The sequence below is a fragment of the Aureococcus anophagefferens genome (assembly GCF_000186865.1).
Source record: "Aureococcus anophagefferens unplaced genomic scaffold AURANscaffold_1, whole genome shotgun sequence".
NCBI lineage: Eukaryota > Pelagophyceae > Pelagomonadales > Pelagomonadaceae > Aureococcus > Aureococcus anophagefferens.
In genome coordinates this window covers 2,510,922-2,528,771 of record NW_008705561.1, presented here as the reverse complement: position 1 = coordinate 2,528,771, position 17,850 = coordinate 2,510,922, and the positions used below count along the sequence as shown (strand labels likewise).

The following is a 17,850-nucleotide window of genomic DNA, read 5'->3' as shown; positions in this document are numbered from 1 at the left end:
TTTCGGCGCGTCGGCGGGCCCGTAGTGGCCCGCGGCCTCGGCCTCCTGGGCGTCGTCGCGGTCCCGGAGCTCGGGCGGCAGCTTGTACTTCTCGCAGTGGTCCACGCGGAGCGTGCGGCTCAGGAGCGACGCGCCGTTGCCGTTGTCCACTGCTAAGATCGTGCTCCGCTGGTCCTCGTACTTGGCCCAGCACCAGCCGCGCGGCTTGCCCGTCTTCTTGTCGCGCGGGTAGTTGAAGTCCTCGATCTCGCCCCACTGGCTCAGCACGCAGATGATGTCGCCCTCGCTCAGGTCCGTCGAGAGGCCCCCGACGTAGACCCAGGCGCTGTCCTTGTACTTGGCGTGCCACGACGCCTCCGCGGAGATGCCGAGCTCGAGCTCGCGCTCGTTGAGCTTCTGCACCTGCGCCATGTTGTTCATGGTCGCGAAGGGGGGCGCGCCGGCGCGACGCGATGCGGGTTAGCAGACGCTCAGAGATGCTTGGCGCGGGCCATCGCGGTGCCTCAAGGTGGTAATGTTTCAGTTGAACTGCACGAGATGTGCACGCATCCTTTTGACGTTCAAAAAAATGGGCAGCGCTTGCTCTCGGTGAAGCAGGCCTTCGCCTGAGCCGTCGCCGCCGCAATGGCACCGCGCCGCTGGCGCTACTGGTGCGCATTTTTGGCCGCGCGGGCCGGCGCGACGGCGCCGACGGCAGCGCCCACGTCCACGGCGGCGCCGTCCTACTTGACGGACGCGCCGACCGCGACGCCCGCGCCGACGGCCGCGCCGAGTGCATCGCAGCCGCCGTCGACCACGCCGTCGGTCGCGCCGACGACGTGCACCGTAGACCCGGTCTTTTGCGTCTACACCGACGCCGTGACGGCGTACGCCATCGACGTCGTCCAAGGCGAGACGCAAGAAGTCTTCGCGATCCCGGCGAGCCAGCGGCGCACCTGGATCCAGCTGGACGCGACGGCGGACATCGACTTGAAATTGGAGACTTCCGGCGGCGTCGTGCTTCTGGACTACAGCACGGGCACAAACTGGGCGAATTCGTTGACGGAGTACACCTACGCCGGCATGACCTTCGATTTCTGCGTCGACGGCTGCGGCGAGGACATCACCGTGGGACCGTACTACGACGGGAGCAGCTACAACGTCACCGGAGACGCGTCCTACTACAACGAGTACGTCTACGTCGACCGCGCGACGGAGGATCTGGTCGTCTCGGCGGTCGGCTACGGCTCCGGCACGGGCACGCTCAGCGTGCTCTACGACTGCCCGGGCACGTGCTGCACCTGCGCCGCGGCGACGTTCGCGCCATCGCCGGCGCCCTCCGCGACCCCGACGACGGCGGCGCCGACGACCGCGGGGCCGACGACGACGCCGACGACAGCCCCGCCGTCGGCCGCGCCGTCGCTGTTCCCGACGACGCCGGCGCCGTCGACCACGCCGTCGGTCGCGCCGACGACGTGCACCGTAGACCCGGTCTTTTGCGTCTACACCGACGCCGTGACGGCGTACGCCATCGACGTCGTCCAAGGCGAGACGCAAGAAGTCTTCGCGATCCCGGCGAGCCAGCGGCGCACCTGGATCCAGCTGGACGCGACGGCGGACATCGACTTGAAATTGGAGACTTCCGGCGGCGTCGTGCTTCTGGACTACAGCACGGGCACAAACTGGGCGAATTCGTTGACGGAGTACACCTACGCCGGCATGACCTTCGATTTCTGCGTCGACGGCTGCGACGAGGACATCACCGTGGGACCGTACTACGACGGGAGCAGCTACAACGTCACCGGAGACGCGTCCTACTACAACGAGTACGTCTACGTCGACCGCGCGACGGAGGATCTGGTCGTCTCGGCGGTCGGCTACGGCTCCGGCACGGGCACGCTCAGCGTGCTCTACGACTGCCCGGGCACGTGCTGCACCTGCGCCGCGGCGACGTTCGCGCCATCGCCGGCGCCCTCCGCGACCCCGACGACGGCGGCGCCGACGACCGCGGGGCCGACGACGACGCCGACGACAGCCCCGCCGTCGGCCGCGCCGTCGCTGTTCCCGACGACGCCGGCGCCGTCGACCACGCCGTCGGTCGCGCCGACGACGTGCACCGTAGACCCGGTCTTTTGCGTCTACACCGACGCCGTGACGGCGTACGCCATCGACGTCGTCCAAGGCGAGACGCAAGAAGTCTTCGCGATCCCGGCGAGCCAGCGGCGCACCTGGATCCAGCTGGACGCGACGGCGGACATCGACTTGAAATTGGAGACTTCCGGCGGCGTCGTGCTTCTGGACTACAGCACGGGCACAAACTGGGCGAATTCGTTGACGGAGTACACCTACGCCGGCATGACCTTCGATTTCTGCGTCGACGGCTGCGACGAGGACATCACCGTGGGACCGTACTACGACGGGAGCAGCTACAACGTCACCGGAGACGCGTCCTACTACAACGAGTACGTCTACGTCGACCGCGCGACGGAGGATCTGGTCGTCTCGGCGGTCGGCTACGGCTCCGGCACGGGCACGCTCAGCGTGCTCTACGACTGCCCGGGCACGTGCTGCACCTGCGCCGCGGCGACGTTCGCGCCATCGCCGGCGCCCTCCGCGACCCCGACGACGGCGGCGCCGACGACCGCGGGGCCGACGACGACGCCGACGACGGCCGTCCCATCCCTGTCCCCCACGACAGCCCCGCCGTCGGCCGCGCCGTCGCTGTTCCCGACGACCGCGTCGCCGTCGGCCGCGCCGTCGATCGCGCCCACGACGTGCACCGTCGACCCGGTCTTTTGCGTCTACACCGACGCCGTGACGGCGTACGCCGTCGACGTCGTCGAAGGCGAGACGCAAGAAGTCTTCGCGATCCCGGCGAGCCAGCGGCGCACCTGGATCCAGCTGGACGCGACGGCGGACATCGACCTGAAATTGGAAACCTCCGACGGCGTCGTGCTTCTGGACTACAGCACGGCCACGAACTGGGCGAACTCGTTGACGGAGTACACCTACGCCGGCATGACCTTCGATTTCTGCGTCGACGGCTGCGACGAGGACATCACGGTCGGTCCGTACTACGACGGGAGCAGCTACGACGTCGTCGGGAGCTCGTCCTACTTCAACGAGTACGTCTACGTCGACCGTGCGACGGAGGATTTGGTCGTCTCGGCGGTCGGCTACGGCTCCGGCACGGGCACGCTCAGCGTGCTCTACGACTGCCCGGGCACGTGCTGCACCTGCGCCGCGGCGACGTCCGCGCCCTCGCCGGCGCCGTCGTCGACGCCGACGACGGCCGCCCTGTCGCTCGGGCCCACGACGTCCCGGCCGACGTTCGAGATCCTCACCGTCGACGTCGCGCTCACGAGGGACGCGAGCGGCTGCGCGTCCTTCGTCTCCGCCAACGAGTCGCTCGTCTACGCGCGGGCGCTCGCGGCGACGCTCAACGTGAGCGTCGCCCGGGTCGCGGACGTCGCCTGCGCCGAGTACGAGCGCACGCGCCCGCCGAGCGCCCTCGTCGAGGACCGCGTCTACTGGGCCGACCGCTCCGTCGCGCCCTTCGACTGCGAGACCCACTACGAGCCCATCCAGGTGCTCAAGTACGAGGGCGCGGCGACGTACTCCGTCCGCGAGTTCAGCCTCGCGGACGGCGCCTACGACCTGCTCTACGACATCGACTACTTCGACGGCCACGTCAACGCCGTGGCGCTCTACGACGGCGGCGCGAGCGGCTACTACGCCCTCGGGTCCTTCGGGGGCTACCTCTGCCGCTTCGACAACGCGTCGGCGATCTGCTCCGCGACGCCCCTCGCGCTCGCGTCGCCGAACGTCGGCGCCATCGTCGGCAACGACTTCTACTACGCGAAGAACCTCGGCGACGACGGCGACGAGGCCGTCTACGTCGTCAAGGACGTGAACACGGACGATCCGGAATTCGTGGACGCCGCGCGCTTCGCGGTGTCGCCCGAACTCTTCCAGGGGACGGTGCTGGACCTGGCCGCCGTGGAGGAGGACGAAGACGACCTCGTCGTCGACGGGGACGCGGGGACCTACCTCGTCGGTCTGGGCTTCGGCTTCGAGGTGCTCGTCGTCCGCGTCGCGGCCGACGGTTTGGCGGACGCGTACGCGGTGGTCAACGCGACCGTGGACTGGGACGGCTACGACGCGACGGCCGCGGCGACGGGCTTCGGCGCCGCCTTCGCCTACGTGGCGGGCGGCACGCGCCTCTTCTTCGCGTCCAACGAGGGCCAGGGCCTCTTCGAGCTCATGCTGCCCGTCGCGGTGCCGGCGGAGTGCTGGAACGCGGGCTTCGACGTCGCCAACCACACGGCCTGCGGCGGCGACGCGGCGCGCATCTGGCGCGTCGCGGACGCCGTCGTCGCGACGAGCAACGACGGCATGAACTGCCCCGACGGCGCGGGCGCGTGGCTCGCGCTCTGCGCGGACGACGTCTGCTGGGCCGACGATTCCGTCGCGCCCTTCGACTGCGCGTCCCACGGCGAGCCCGTGCAGGTCCTCCGGTACGAGGGGGCGGCGACCTACTCCGTGCGCGAGTTCAGCCTCACGACCGGCGCCTACGACCTCGTCTACGACCTCGGCTGGTTCGACGGCCACGTCAACGCGGTCGCGCTCCTCGACGGCGGGTCCTACGGCTACTACGCCGTGGGCTCCTTCGACGGCTACCTCTGCCGCTTCGACAACGCGTCGTCGATCTGCGCGGCGACGCCCCTGGAGCTGTCGACGCCGAACGTCGGCGCGATCGTCGGCACGAGCTACTACTACGCGAAGAACGTCGGCGACCGCGGCGGCGAGGCCTTCTACTGGGTCGCGAACGTCCACACGGACGCGCCGACGTTCAACGAAGTCACCCGCGTCGCCGTGTCCTCCGAGCTCTTCGAGGGCTCGGTCCTCGACGTCGCGGTCATCGAGGAGGCCGGCGACGAGTTGGTCGACGACGGCGACGACGGCGGCACGTACCTCGTTGGCCTCGGCTTCGGCCTCGAGGTTTTGGTCGTGCGCATCGACGCCGTGGGCTACCCCGTCGCCTACGCCGTGCTCAACGCCACCGTGGACTGGGGCGGCGCCGAGCGCGGGACCACGGGCTTCGGCGCGGCGTTCGCGTACGTCCTCGAGGACTCGACGCGGCTGTTCTTCGCGTCCAACGAGGGCGAGGGCCTCTTCGAACTGACGCTGCCCGTGACGGTCCCGCCGGAGTGCTGGAACGTGGGCTTCGACCTGGCGTCCCACGCGGTCTGCGGGGAGGAGGGCGCCTACGTCTCCCGGCTCGCGGCCGCGGCCGCGGCGACGTCGAACGACGGCATGAACTGCCCCGGCGGCGCCGCGTCCTGGATCGCGTGCGCGGACGACATCTGCTGGTCCGACCTGTCGGTCGCCCCCTTCGACTGCGAGGCCCACGGGAACCCCGTGCAGGTCCTCAAGTACGACGGCGCCGACGCGTACTCCGTCCGCGAGTTCGACCTCGATTCCGGTTCCTACACCCTCGTCTACGACCTGGACTACGTCGACGGCCACGTCAACGCGGTCGCGCTCCTCGACGGCGGGTCCTACGGCTACTACGCCGTGGGCTCCTTCGACGGCTACCTCTGCCGCTTCGACAACGCGTCGTCGATCTGCGCGGCGACGCCCCTGGAGCTGTCGACGCCGAACGTCGGCGCCATCGTCGGGTCGAACTCGGCGTCCCGCGGCCGCGACGATTTTCGAGAGGTTTTGACCGGGAAACCGATGAACATTTGTTACCGACGCACTTGGTAGGTCGAACTACTACTACGCGAAGAACGTCGGCGACGACGGCGGCGAGGTCTTCTACTGGGTCGCGGGCGTCAACTCCGATGCGCCGACCTTCGTCAGCGATTATTTGTTCGCGGTATCGTCGGACCTCTTCGAGGGGTCCGTGCTCGACGTCGCCGCCTTCGAGGAGGACGACGAGGAGCTCGTCGACGACGGCGACGACCACGGCACCTACCTCGTCGGCCTCGGCTTCGACTTCGAGGTTTTGGTCGTCCGCGTCGCCGAGACCGGGTACCCGCTGTCCTACGCCGTGCTCCCGTCGTCCGTCGACGCCGTCGACGACGACAACGACGACTACGCCGACGACACGGCGGGCTTCGGCGCGGCCTTCGCCTACGCCGACGGCGGCGCGACGCGGTTGTTCTTCGCGGCGAACGGCGGCAAGGGCCTCTTCGAGCTCGCGCTGCCGATCACGGTGCCGTCGGAGTGCTGGAACACGGGGACCGACGTCGACGACCACGTCGCCTGCGACGCGGACGATGCCGCCATGATCTACCGCGTGAGCGACGCGGCCGAGGCGTCGTCGAACGACGGCCTCAACTGCCCGTCGGGCTTCGACGACGCCGACGCGTGCTACGACGACATCTGCTGGTCCGACCAGACCGTCTCCTCCTTCGACTGCGACGACCACGGGCTGCCCGTGCAGGTGCTCAAGTACGACGGCGCCGACGACTACTCCGTCCGCGAGTTCGACCCGGATTCCGGCACCTACGACCTCGTCTACGACCTCGACTGGTTCGACGGCCACGTCAACGCCGTCGCGCTCCTCGACGGCGGGTCCTACGGCTACTACGCCGTGGGCTCCTTCGACGGCTACCTCTGCCGCTTCGACGACGCGGTGGCGGTCTGCGCGACGACGCCGCTGGAGCTCGACGCGCCGAACGTCGGCGCGATCGTCGGCACGAGCTACTACTACGCCAAAAACGTCGGCGACGAGGACGACGAGGTCTTCTACTGGGTCGCGGACATCCACACTGATGAGCCGACGTTTTACGGTGACTACGAGTTCGCCGTGGCCTCGGACCTCTTCGAGGGGACCGTCCTGGACGTCGCGGTCGTGGAGGAGGCCGGCGACGAGATGATCGACGACGGCGACGACGAGGGGACGTACCTCGTCGGCCTCGGCTTCGACTTCGAGGTTTTGGTCGTCCGCATCGCCGCGTCGGGCTACCCGGACGCCTACGCGGTGCTCGAGTCGGACGTCGACGCGGACGACGACGACAAGCTCGACGACACGGCGGGCTTCGGCGCGGCCTTCGCCTACGTTGACGGCGACGCGACGCGCCTCTTCTTCGCGTCCAACGGCGGCGCGGGGCTCTTCGAGCTCGAGCTGCCGATCACGGTGCCGTCGGAGTGCTGGAACGCGGGGACCGGTCTGCGACGACGCGGACGACGCGGAGATCTCGCGCGTGAGCGACGCGGCCGAGGCGTCGTCGAACGACGGCATGAACTGCCCCGACGGCGACGTCGACGAGGACCGGCGGCGCGCGCGGCGGCGCCTCGCGCCGCCGCGCGACGGCGGCGCCGCGGCGCCGCGGCGCGCGCGGCGGAACGCTCCTCTCGGGCCCGACGGTCGTCCCGACGGCCGCCCCGACGGTCCTCCCGACGTCGGGCGTCTTCTCCGTCATCCACGCGACGGTCGAGTACGAGACGGCGGGCGGCGCGTCCGCGTCCGCCGTCGCGGCCGAGACGGCCGCCGTCGTCGAGGCGTCCGTCGCCGCGGGCGAGTTCTACGCCGCGCTCGAGGACGCCGCGGAGGACCTCGACCTCGTCGTCGAGATCGTCGCCGTCGGCGACGTCGCCGCGGTCGTCGCGCCGACGGCCGCGCCGACGACCGCGCCGACGACCGCGCCGTCGGCCGCGCCGACCGCGCCGTCCGCGGCGCCGACGTCCGCGGCGCCGACCGCGGCGCCGACGCGCGCGCCGTCGACGCGCCGCCCGACGGCGTCGCCCGCGCCGACGGCGTACCCGACGCTCGAGCGGGACACGTACTGCCACTGCATGCCCGCGGCGCCGAGCAAGACCGTCATCGCGGCGCTCGGCGACTGCGTCCGCGTCTGCTCCGTCGTGCCCGTGCGTTAAACAGCCCGGTGCCGTGTTCCAGGCAGCCGGGGGAGGAAGGCGGCGCCCTAGATGCCCAGGACGGCGTTGGCGCACTCGTAGCTGAGGAACATCATGCCGTAGAGGCCGCTGAAGATGGCGACGCGGGGCCCGACGCCGCGGAAGAAGCCGCGCGGCCCGTCGTCGCGCAGGATCTGTCGGACGACGCTCCCCGCGGCGCCGCCGCCGAGCTGGAGCCGCGTCTTGACAACGTCCAGGGGGCACGTCGCGCCCGCGGCGACGCCGCCGGCGAGCACGCCGCTCGCCAAGAACGTCGCCGTGGTCGGCTGGTCGTCGCCTCGCGAGAGCTGGTCGAGCACGATCGGGTAGAGCGGCAAGACGATGGCGCCGAAGGGGATCTCGCGCGCCAGGGTCGCGCCGAAGCCCCGGTAGAGCCCGCGGGGCCCGAGGCGCGACACGACGCCCGCGGGCGTCGCCTGTCCTCCGTTCAAGCCCTCCATCTGGCACTGGAGCTTGACCATCTCCATGGGCGTCGTCACCGTGACCTGGAGCGCCGCCGCGCCGGCGCCGCAGGCCACCTGCGTCGCGATCGGCAGCGCCGCGGCGTCGCGGGAGCCCGTCGCGCGCGCCGCAAAGTGGCGGAAGAGGTCGTTGGCCGCCAGCTTGATGCTCTTTTCGGGGAAGACGCCGACGAGGTTCGGGACGAGGCCCCGGTAGAAGCCGCGGAACCCCTCCGTGCGCAGCACGCCGCGGAAGACGTCCAAGAAGCGCGTGTTGGCCTGCACGGAGCCGGCGCCGCCGTTTTGCATGCGCGTCTTGCATAAATCGACGGGGAAGACGGCCGTGACGCCGAGCATGCCGGCGACGCCGCCGGTGGCCAGCTTCGGGAAAAAGGATACTCGCGAGCTCGACGTCGACATCGTCTGGGCAGCCCTTCTTGTTCTGTTGTTGTCGCCAACGAGGGTAAACGGAGCAGTCAACGAGCACTGCTTGAAATTCTTCAATATATCAAGCGGGACGCAATGATGGCTAGCGTGCTCCTCTTGTGCTCGTGCGCTGCAGCCTTTCGCGCGCCGCGCGCGCAGCTCCTGCGACCGGAAGCGCGCGCAACTCTCTGCTTGCAGATGCGGGGCGGCGGCGAGCTCCCGGAGCGGCGGCTTCCCTACGGCGTCCTCGGCGCGGTGTCGAGCGCGGCGTGGCTGGCCACCGCCACCGCTGCGCTCGCGACGTACAAGCCCGAGCGCGTCCTGCACAACGCGATAGGCGTCGCCGAGGCCGCGACGGCGGTGCCCGTCATCGGCGCCGTGGGCGCGACGCTCGCCCGGTGTTCCGCGCGGCGCGGCGTCGCCGGCCGGCGCCTGCACCTCGCCTGGGCATCGGCGTCGGCCTGGTCCGCGGCCGCCGTGCTCTGGGCGCCGCGGTTCACGGCCGCGGTCGTCCGCGGGACGTCGCACCCAGCGTCCTGTGGCCGTGACGATTTTCGAGAGATTTCGGGTGGGAAAACAACGAGAAATGGTCACCGTCGCGCTTGGTAGGTCGCACCCCGTCGTCTACGCCCCGGCGCTGCGCTACGGCGCCGCCCTCGCGCACGGCGCCGTCGCCGCGGCGACGTACGCGGCCTGGCGGCGGACCGCGCCGACGACGTGGCTCGCCGAGCTCCTCGGCGAGCGGTTCGTGCCCCCGCCGGGCTCCGGCGGCCGCGCGACGGAGCTCGGCGCCGTCGCCGCGGCCTTCGCGGCCTTCGCCGGGGTGGCGGTCTTCGCGCCGTTCCCCCTCGCGACGCTCCCGTCGCTCCTCGGCAAGCGCTCGGCGCGCGCCGCGGGCGCCTGGTCCCTCCTCTCGTGCGCGGCCTACCTCTGCCTGCGGGACCGCGCGCGCGGCGCCGCCGACGACGTCGCGCCGCTCGAGGCGGGCCTCCGGCGCTCCGCGGCGGCGCACCTCGCGCTCGCGGCCGCGCGGCCCTTCCTCGACGGCGTCGGCCTCTACCCGGCGGCCGCGGCCGTGGCGCCGGCCCTCGTCGCGTCGCTCGCGGTCTACGCGGTCGCGATCGTCGCGCTCAGCCCGCCGCCGGGCTGGCAAGCGCAGGCCGCGTAGCGTAGGACAGCGCGGGCGCTTCAACGTGAGTCTCTGTTTGTTCGTTCGTCGCTATGTGGTCCGTCGGCTTCGATGTCTAAATCTTTTTCGCCGAGGAGGTCCGGGTCGAGGCCGCCCGGCCGACGTCGCGCGCGAGGTCCGGAGGCGTCGGCGGAGTTCGCTCGGCTGCCGGAGAAGGCTGCTGGAGGGGACCTGCTGCCTCCGGCGGCGCGGACGCGTCTACGCATGCAACAAGGGGTTCAAAAAACTGACTTGAGCCGGAACGTGGGAGATCCGACTCGCCTGTCGACGGTCGCGCTCGGAATCCCGTGACACCTCTCGTACTTCACGCGCGCCGCCGGCGCCCCGCGACTTGTTCCGCCCCGAAACTTCGATCGGCGTCGCGCCCGAGCCCCCTCCCACACAAATTTGAGAGCGGCGGCGCCGTAGATGTCGCGTCTCGACAAAAAGATCGACCTCGGGCGAGAGAACCGTGCCCGCGCCGCGCCGGCGCCCGGGGCCTCGTCGCCCGCCCTTGGCGAGGCGGGCGCGCCCGCGCGCGCACGCCCTCGGCTCTCGGGTGGCGTGCGAGGCCCGGCCTCGCGGTTCCTCGCGAAGGCGTCGCCGACGAGGAACCGCCTGCGTCGCGCCGCCGAGCTCCGCGCGCCCCCGGAACCTCCCGAGCCGCGCCCCGCTCCTCGCGCTACGCGACCGACTTCATGACCCACATGCCCTCCTCACAGGCGTTCGCGCCGTACCAGCTACACGTTCACGCGAAGATGAAGCGGAAAGCGTTCCTGCTCCTCGCGCTCGGCGTCGTCGCGAAGGCCGGCTCCGAGAGCGGCGCCGTCAGCGCCGGCGGCGGCTCCTTCGACTCCACGTGCACGGACTCGACGAGGTGGTACAAAGGCAAAGCTAAGAAGCAGGACTGCGCCTGGGTCGGCGAGAAGCCGGCGAAGCGCTGCAAGGGCAAGGTCAAGTCCAAGGACGGCGTCAAGGCCAAGGTCGCCTGCCCCGTGGCGTGCGGCACCTGCCCGACGCCCGCGCCGACGGCGCCCGCGCCGTCGGTCACTCCGACGCCCGCGCCGTCGGTCACTCCGACGCCCGCGCCGACCTACGCGCCGACGACGCCCGCGCCGACGACGCCCGCGCCGACGACGCCCGCGCCGACGACCGCGGTCGTGGCGTGGAAGCAGCGCGGCGACGACATCGACGGCGAGGCCGCGTACGACCAGTCGGGCAGGTCGGTGTCGCTAAGTGCGGACGGCACCGTCCTGGCCGTCGGGGCGATCTGGAACGGCGGCGCCGGCTCCCGCGCGGGTCACGCGCGCGTGTTCGCGTGGGACTCCAACGACGATACGTGGATTCAGCGCGGCGACGACATCGACGGCGAGGCCGCGTACGACTACTCGGGCTACTCGGTGGCGCTGAGCGCGGACGGCACGGCGCTAGCCGTCGGGGCGTACGAGAACGACGGCGCCGGCTCCAACGCGGGCCACGCGCGCGTGTTCGCTTGGGACCCCGACGACGAGACCTGGAAGCAGCGCGGCGACGACATCGACGGCGAGGCTGCGGGCGACCAGTCGGGCATATCGGTATCGCTGAGTGCGGACGGCATGACGCTGGCCGTCGGGGCGCCCGGGAACCGCGCCAGCCGGGGCCACGCGCGCGTGTTCGCGTGGAACTCCGACGACGAGACGTGGGTTCAGCGCGGCGACGACATCGACGGCGAGGCCGCGTACGACTACTCGGGCAGGTCGGTATCGCTGAGCGCGGACGGCACGGCGCTCGCCGTCGGGGCGAGGAGGAACGCCGACGCCGGCTCTTACGCGGGCCACGCGCGCGTGTTCGCGTGGGACTCCGACGACGAGACGTGGATTCAGCGCGGCGACGACATCGACGGCGAGGCCGCGCTCGACCGGTCGGGCTACTCGGTATCGCTGAGCGCGGACGGCACGGCGCTGGCCGTCGGGGCGATCAACAACGACGGCGCTGGCAACAGCGCGGGTAGCACTCGGGTGTATACCATCGCGCCGCCGACGACGCCCGCGCCGACGACGCCCGCGCCGACGACGCCCGCGCCGACGACGCCCGCGCCGACGACCGCGGTCGTGGCGTGGACGCAGCGCGGCGACGAAATCGACGCCGAGGCCGCGGGGGACCAATCGGGCTTGTCGGTGTCGCTCAGCGCGGACGGCACGACGCTGGCCGTCGGGGCGCCCTGGAACGACGGCGCCGGCTCGAACGCGGGCCACGCGCGCGTGTTCGCGTGGGACTCCGACGACGAGACGTGGGTTCAGCGCGGCGGCGACATCGACGGCGAGGCCGCGAACGACTTCTCGGGTTCCTCGGTATCGCTGAGTGCGGACGGCACGACGCTGGCCGTCGGGGCGCACGGGAACGACGGCAACGGCCTCAACGCGGGCCACGCGCGCGTCTTCGCGTGGCACTCCGACGACGAGACGTGGGTTCAGCGCGGCGACGACATCGACGGCGTGGCCGCGGGCGACAACTCGGGCTACTCGGTGTCGCTGAGCGCGGACGGCACGACGCTGGCCGTCGGGGCGATCTACAACGGCGGTGGCGGCACCTACGCGGGCCACACGCGCGTGTTCGCGTGGAACTCCGACGACGAGACCTGGAAGCGGCGCGGCGACGACATCGACGGCGATGCCGCGGGCGACGAGTCGGGCTGCTCGGTGTCGCTGAGCGCGGATGGCACGGCGCTGGCCATCGGGGCGTACCTGAACGACGGCGCCGGCGGCGACGCGGGCCACGCGCGCGTGTTCGCGTGGGACTCCAACAAGAACGAGTGGGTTCAGCGCGGCGACGACATCGACGGCGAGGCCGCGTGGGACCGGTCGGGCAGGTCGGTGTCGCTGAGCGCGGACGGCACGACGCTGGCTGTCGGGGCACACTACAACGGCGGCGGCGGCAGCTACGCGGGCCACGCGCGCGTGTATTCGACCTCCGCTCCGGCCGGCGGCGACGCGGATGCTTTCACCAGCGCGACGACGACGACCTTCGGCTTCGCGGGCGAAGACGGGCCCCACGGAGACGGGCCGGATTGCTCCACGAAGAGGGGCCGCGACTCCAAGTCCTGGTACCGGAAAGACGCCCCGACGAAGACCTGCAAGTGGGTCGAGAGGAAGCCGGCGAAGCGGTGCCGCAAGAAGGGCGCGACCGGCGCGCGGGCCTTGACCGAGTGCGTCCGCGCCTGCGCGTCGTGCCCTTCCGAGGGCGCGTGCGCGGACGACGCGGCGTGGTCGCACATCAACAAGAAGAACAAGAAGCTCGACTGCGTCAGCGTCGCGCGGAACGCCGGCCGCCGCTGCGCCTTACCGGGCGCCGCGGCGGCCTGCGAGCAGACCTGCGGTGGGTGCTGAGAGCTTCCCCCCTCGCGCGCTACGCAGAAGCAAGCAACCCTGAAGTAAGCGCGGAGGACAACCTGTGACGGGAGCCCCTTATACGACGGCTCTCTCTTTAAAACCCGCGGGATAGCGGCGCCGGCCGCCGCGCGGGACCGCGCCCGGCGCCCTAGAAGAAGGAGAAGGGCCTCGTGAGGTGGAGCAGCTCCTCGACGGTCTGCTGGAACTTGAGGGGCGCCTTGCGGACGCGGTCCATGGACTCCTCGGAGGAGACGGCCCGGAGGCAGCGGTGGAGGAAGATGTGGCTCGTCGCGGCGCCGAGCGGCGACTCGTCGAAGACGGCCGGCGGCGCGGTCTCCGGGTCGACGCCGCCCGGCGGGACCTCGTCGTAGTTCTCGTCGCCCATGACGAGCGTGCACTTGACGGCCGCGCCGGGCAGCTCGCCGACGCCCGGCGCCTCGCGCGCGGACTTGGACGCCGCGTCGCGCTCGACGAGGACCGTCATGAAGTCGAGCGCGTTGCCGCCGCCGCCGACGTAGGTCGACGTCTCGCGGGCCCGCAGGCCGCAGCGGTCGCGGCCCAGGTCCTTGCCCGCGGGGCACTCGGCGAAGTCGTAGGACGCGGCCAACGCGGCGACCTCCTCGCAGAGCTTCCGCTCGACGTCGCCGTGCTTGAGCGCGAAGGACGCGCGCTTCCGCGTGCAGGCCGCCGCGTCGGCGTCGTCGGGCCGCAGGTGGATGCCCGCCTTGGACAGCGCCGCGAGGAGGCGGCCGGGCTTCATCGCCGGCGCGGCGCGCCCGCCGGTCCCGAGCAGCCCCGCGAGCTCCGGGACCCGCGACGGCTCGAGGAGCGTGCAGGACCCGTCGCCGCGGACCTCGATCACGACCTCGAAGCGCGGCGTCGCCAGGCTCAGGCGGCAGCAGGCCTCCTCGACCTCGCTGTCGTAGGGCGCGGCGACGGGCAGCGCGGGGCTTAGAGACCACGCCTCGTAGGGCAGGTCCAGCGTCCGCGGCTGCACGAGCGCGAGCACGCCGCTCCGCGCGAGGTTGAAGCCGACCTCGCGCTTCGCCTCGTTGTACTCCACGCCCGACGTCGTGCCGTCGATCCACGACTTGCGCGACGTGTCCCACCACGCGACGCGGAGCGGCGAGTCGGACGCGTCGTCGGGCGCCGCGGGCACGATGATGGACTCGGGCACGACGACGCGGGCGCGCAGGTACTGGTTCGGCGCCGGCACGCCGCTCCCCGTGTAGACGAAGGGCGTGTCGACCTCCGCGCCCGGCGGGAAGTGCGCGACCTTGACGGACGTCGCGAGCCCCGTGAGCTGCTGCATGGTCCACTTGGGCTTGATCTCCTTGGGCGGCGGCGGCAGCTCGACGACCTCGAGCTGGATGGACCCGCCGAGCGGGTGCATCTCGTCGCCGGGGAGCAGCGCGCCCGGCGCGCCGCCCTCGGGGACCGCCTGCGACCCGCGGACGGACGCGACGATCTCGTCCTCGGCGAACCGGTCGCCGCGGTAGGCCGCGCTCACGTGCTCGTAGGGCAACAGGAAGACGCGCGCGCCGAGGCGCTGCGTGCCCAGCGTCTTGGGCAGGTCCACGTGCAGGTCCACATCCTGGAAGCCGAGCTGCTTGAAGGGGCCGCGGAGCGTCTTGATCGTCAGGTTCGCCCAGACGCCGACGCGCGTCGCGCTCCGCAGGGGCGCGCCCGCGGCGACGTCGGCGGCCTCGTCCTTGGCCGCGGCGACGGTCGTCGTGGAAGCCGCGCGCGCGACCGCCGCGGGCGCCTTCGTCGGCGACCCGGCGCCGGCCTTGGGCTCCTCGTCCTTGCCCGCCGCGTGGCCGGGCAGGCCCGCGGCGGCCTTGGCCTCCTCGCGCTTCAGGGCGGCGGCCTCCGCGGCGACGTCGCTGCCGACGACGAAGATCTCCTTCTTCTCCGCGTCCTCGGATTTCGCGGACGTGTCGTCCGCGTGCTGGAGCACGTGGGCCGTCGCGCGGTCGAGCTGGGCGACGACGCCGTCCCGCAGGCGATGGAGGAAGCGGCCGCAGCGCAGGGCCGCCGCGGCGTCGCCGCGGGCCACCGCGTCCGCGCGGAGGTCCTCGAGCGACTGCGAGATGCGCTCCGTCCGCGCGACGCGCTCGAGGGCCTCGTCGAGCGTGAAGTCGCCGCCGAGGTCCGCCTGGATGCGCGTTTCCGTCATGTCGTCGTAGAGCTGGGAGATGTAGGTGTTGAGCTCGCGGTCGCTCTCGCCCGCGGGCAGCGGGTCGCACGCGCGGTAGTTCTCCCACGCGCGCGCCTCCTCGTCGGCCGCGCGCTCCTCGTCGATGCGCGCGCGCCGCCGCTCCATGACGCCGGCCTCCTCGCGCGCCTCCACGTTGAGCAGCTCGAGCTCCTCGACGCGCGCCTGCTTCTGCGCCTCCTTGAGCCGCTGCTCCGCCTCGCGCTCGCGCTCGCGCTGCTCCTCGAGCTTGCGCGCGCGCTCCTTGGCGTCGATCTCCTCCTGCCGCTCGCGGTCGATGCGCTCCTGCTCGAGCTCCGCCTTGGACTTCTTCTTCTTCTTCTCCTTCTTGGGACCCATGGCGGTGATGGGGGCGCCAGGCGACGCGTTGGGCGGGCAGCTCGCGGGCAACCGATTTGGATTTAGTTTGCGAGTGAAGCGGTGATGCAGACCTTTCGGGACCGGCGCGACGACTTGCGCGACGCGCACGCGTCGTCGGCTGCACACGAGGCGCGACACGGCCCTGTGTCTCGGGCACGGCGGCTGCGGCGAACCTTCGTCGTCGACTCCCGATGGCGTCGTTTTCACTTTCGGACGAAGCTTACGCGGCCGCGGCCGCGCGCGGCGGCGTCACGGCGCGGCGAGCGCCGCGCCGTCGGCGCTCCTCCTGTCCGCATCGAGCTCCGTCTGGGCCGCCTGGGCGCCGGCGATGAAGGTGTCGAGCTCGCTCCGGTCCATCTCGAGGAACACGTCGCGGCGCGCGCCGTCCTTCCCCTCGACCTCGAGATGTACCTGCGGGCAGCCCCGGTCGCGCCGCGGCGCGCGCGCACGTTCCCGCGCCGCGCCGCGCGATGACGACCATACGGTTCATCTCCGCGAGCTTGTTCGACGACACGACGACCTGCGGCGGCGGCGCGTCCGGTTTGATTTCGCGGCGCGCGTCTTTTGGCGACGCCGCTGGCGCGCGCGCGTGCTCCACGTGAAGTCGATGAGTTTGGCGCCCTCCGGGAGCATCGCCGCCATCGCTATTGCGCCGCGGCGGCGGTCGCCGCCCTGCGGATGAGGACGCGGCGGTCGAGAGAGCACCACTGCCTCTCGAGGAGGAGCCTGCTGCCTGGGGCAAGGGGAGCTTCACGGATCCCCTTGGGCTAGTTAGGGGCAGCCTAGAACTTTGACACCAGATTATTTGTCCGCATCCGTTTCGTAGCCGTTTTAGCCAGAGTTGAGGCGACAAATTTGTGCGCCAGATATGGGTCTTTTGACCCGTTTGCGAGCGGTTTGTTATGACAACGTCACCAAATCTCAGGGTCAGACGCGTTGAAAAACCCCTCGCCCTGCCTCGGACAAATTAGGTGGTGGCAGCCGTCCGCGTGAAATTCGGGCTGTCAATTCGTCCGGGCGTGGGCGCCCCCCGGGGCCCGGGATGTCGGTGTGCTTCCTGGAGTACCGGGCGCGGGTGCGCCTCGCCCGCGTGCGCGAGGGCGGGACGACCATCGGCTACTGCCATCTCACGGGCCGCCCATTGAAGGAGCGGCTCACGCCGCGGCCGGGCCGGAGCGGCCCGGCGTTTTCGGGCTTCGCTCCGTGCGACCCGCCCGGCGGCAGCGCGGGCTGCGGCCGGCCCCGGTCCCTGGACCTCCCGCCGGACAGCGACCGCGCGTCCGCGGGCCGGTCGATGCCCGACGGCTGGGTCCCCGAGGGCAGCCGCGGCGGCGACGCCGGGCGCGCGCGGTGCCCCCTGGCGCGGACGCGGGACGCCGCGGCGCAGACCCTCTGCTCGCCGAAGCGGCGGCGGGGCCGCAAGCGCCGCGTCCCCGACGCGGACGCGGACGCGGCGCGGCCGCGGCGCGGCCGCCGCGCGTCGGGCCGCGCGGTGGCCCAGAAGGTCTCCGACGAGGACTCCGCCGGCGACGACGCGCCGCCGGTCCCGGCGCCGGCGCGGCCCGCGCGCCGGAAGCGGGCCCACCTCAGCCGCACGGTGACGCTCGACGACGAGCTGCTCCTCGAGGACGCGCTCCGCCGGTCCGTCGACGCGCGGCGGCCGTCGCGGAGCTCGTCCTTCGACGACGCGCCGAACGTGAGCCCCGACGCGTCGCCCGTCTGGGGCTCGCCGGGCAAGGAGAGCGACGCGTCCGCGGCGAGCTTCACGTCCGGGCCGGGCTCGCTCGTCGGCGACGACGACGACGCGCTCTGCCGCAACCCCTACGCCCTGCTGCCGGACCTCGACGACCGCCGCGGCGGCGTCGCGCCGCCCTGGCTCGACCTCGACGGCTCCGACGACGGCTCCGGCGGCCCCTGCGGCGGCGACGGCGACCTCGACGACGACTCGCGCTCGACTCGACGGGA

At 71.8% G+C, this 17,850-nt stretch overlaps 2 protein-coding genes across 2 annotated transcripts in view; both read right to left on the bottom strand.

Annotated features, from left to right (window-relative positions):
• Positions 1-7,943: 7,943 nt before the first annotated feature.
• Positions 7,944-8,747, bottom strand: AURANDRAFT_13422 (hypothetical protein; the record flags this gene model as incomplete). The annotated part of the gene is made up of 1 exon (XM_009034166.1): positions 7,944-8,747. A coding segment is annotated over one exon (804 nt), but the record flags the coding sequence as incomplete, so codon positions are not given.
• Positions 8,748-13,455: 4,708 nt separating this feature from the next.
• AURANDRAFT_60832 (hypothetical protein) overlaps positions 13,456-17,850 on the bottom strand; it is a gene marked incomplete at both ends in the record, with an annotated part of 9,330 nt that continues 4,935 nt past the window's right edge. Inside the window, 3 exons of the mRNA XM_009034165.1 lie at positions 13,456-15,904; positions 16,139-16,296; positions 16,361-16,405. Of these exons, the coding sequence (XP_009032413.1) occupies positions 13,456-15,904; positions 16,139-16,296; positions 16,361-16,405 (2,652 nt within the window). The remainder of the gene's footprint in view (positions 15,905-16,138; positions 16,297-16,360; positions 16,406-17,850) is intronic.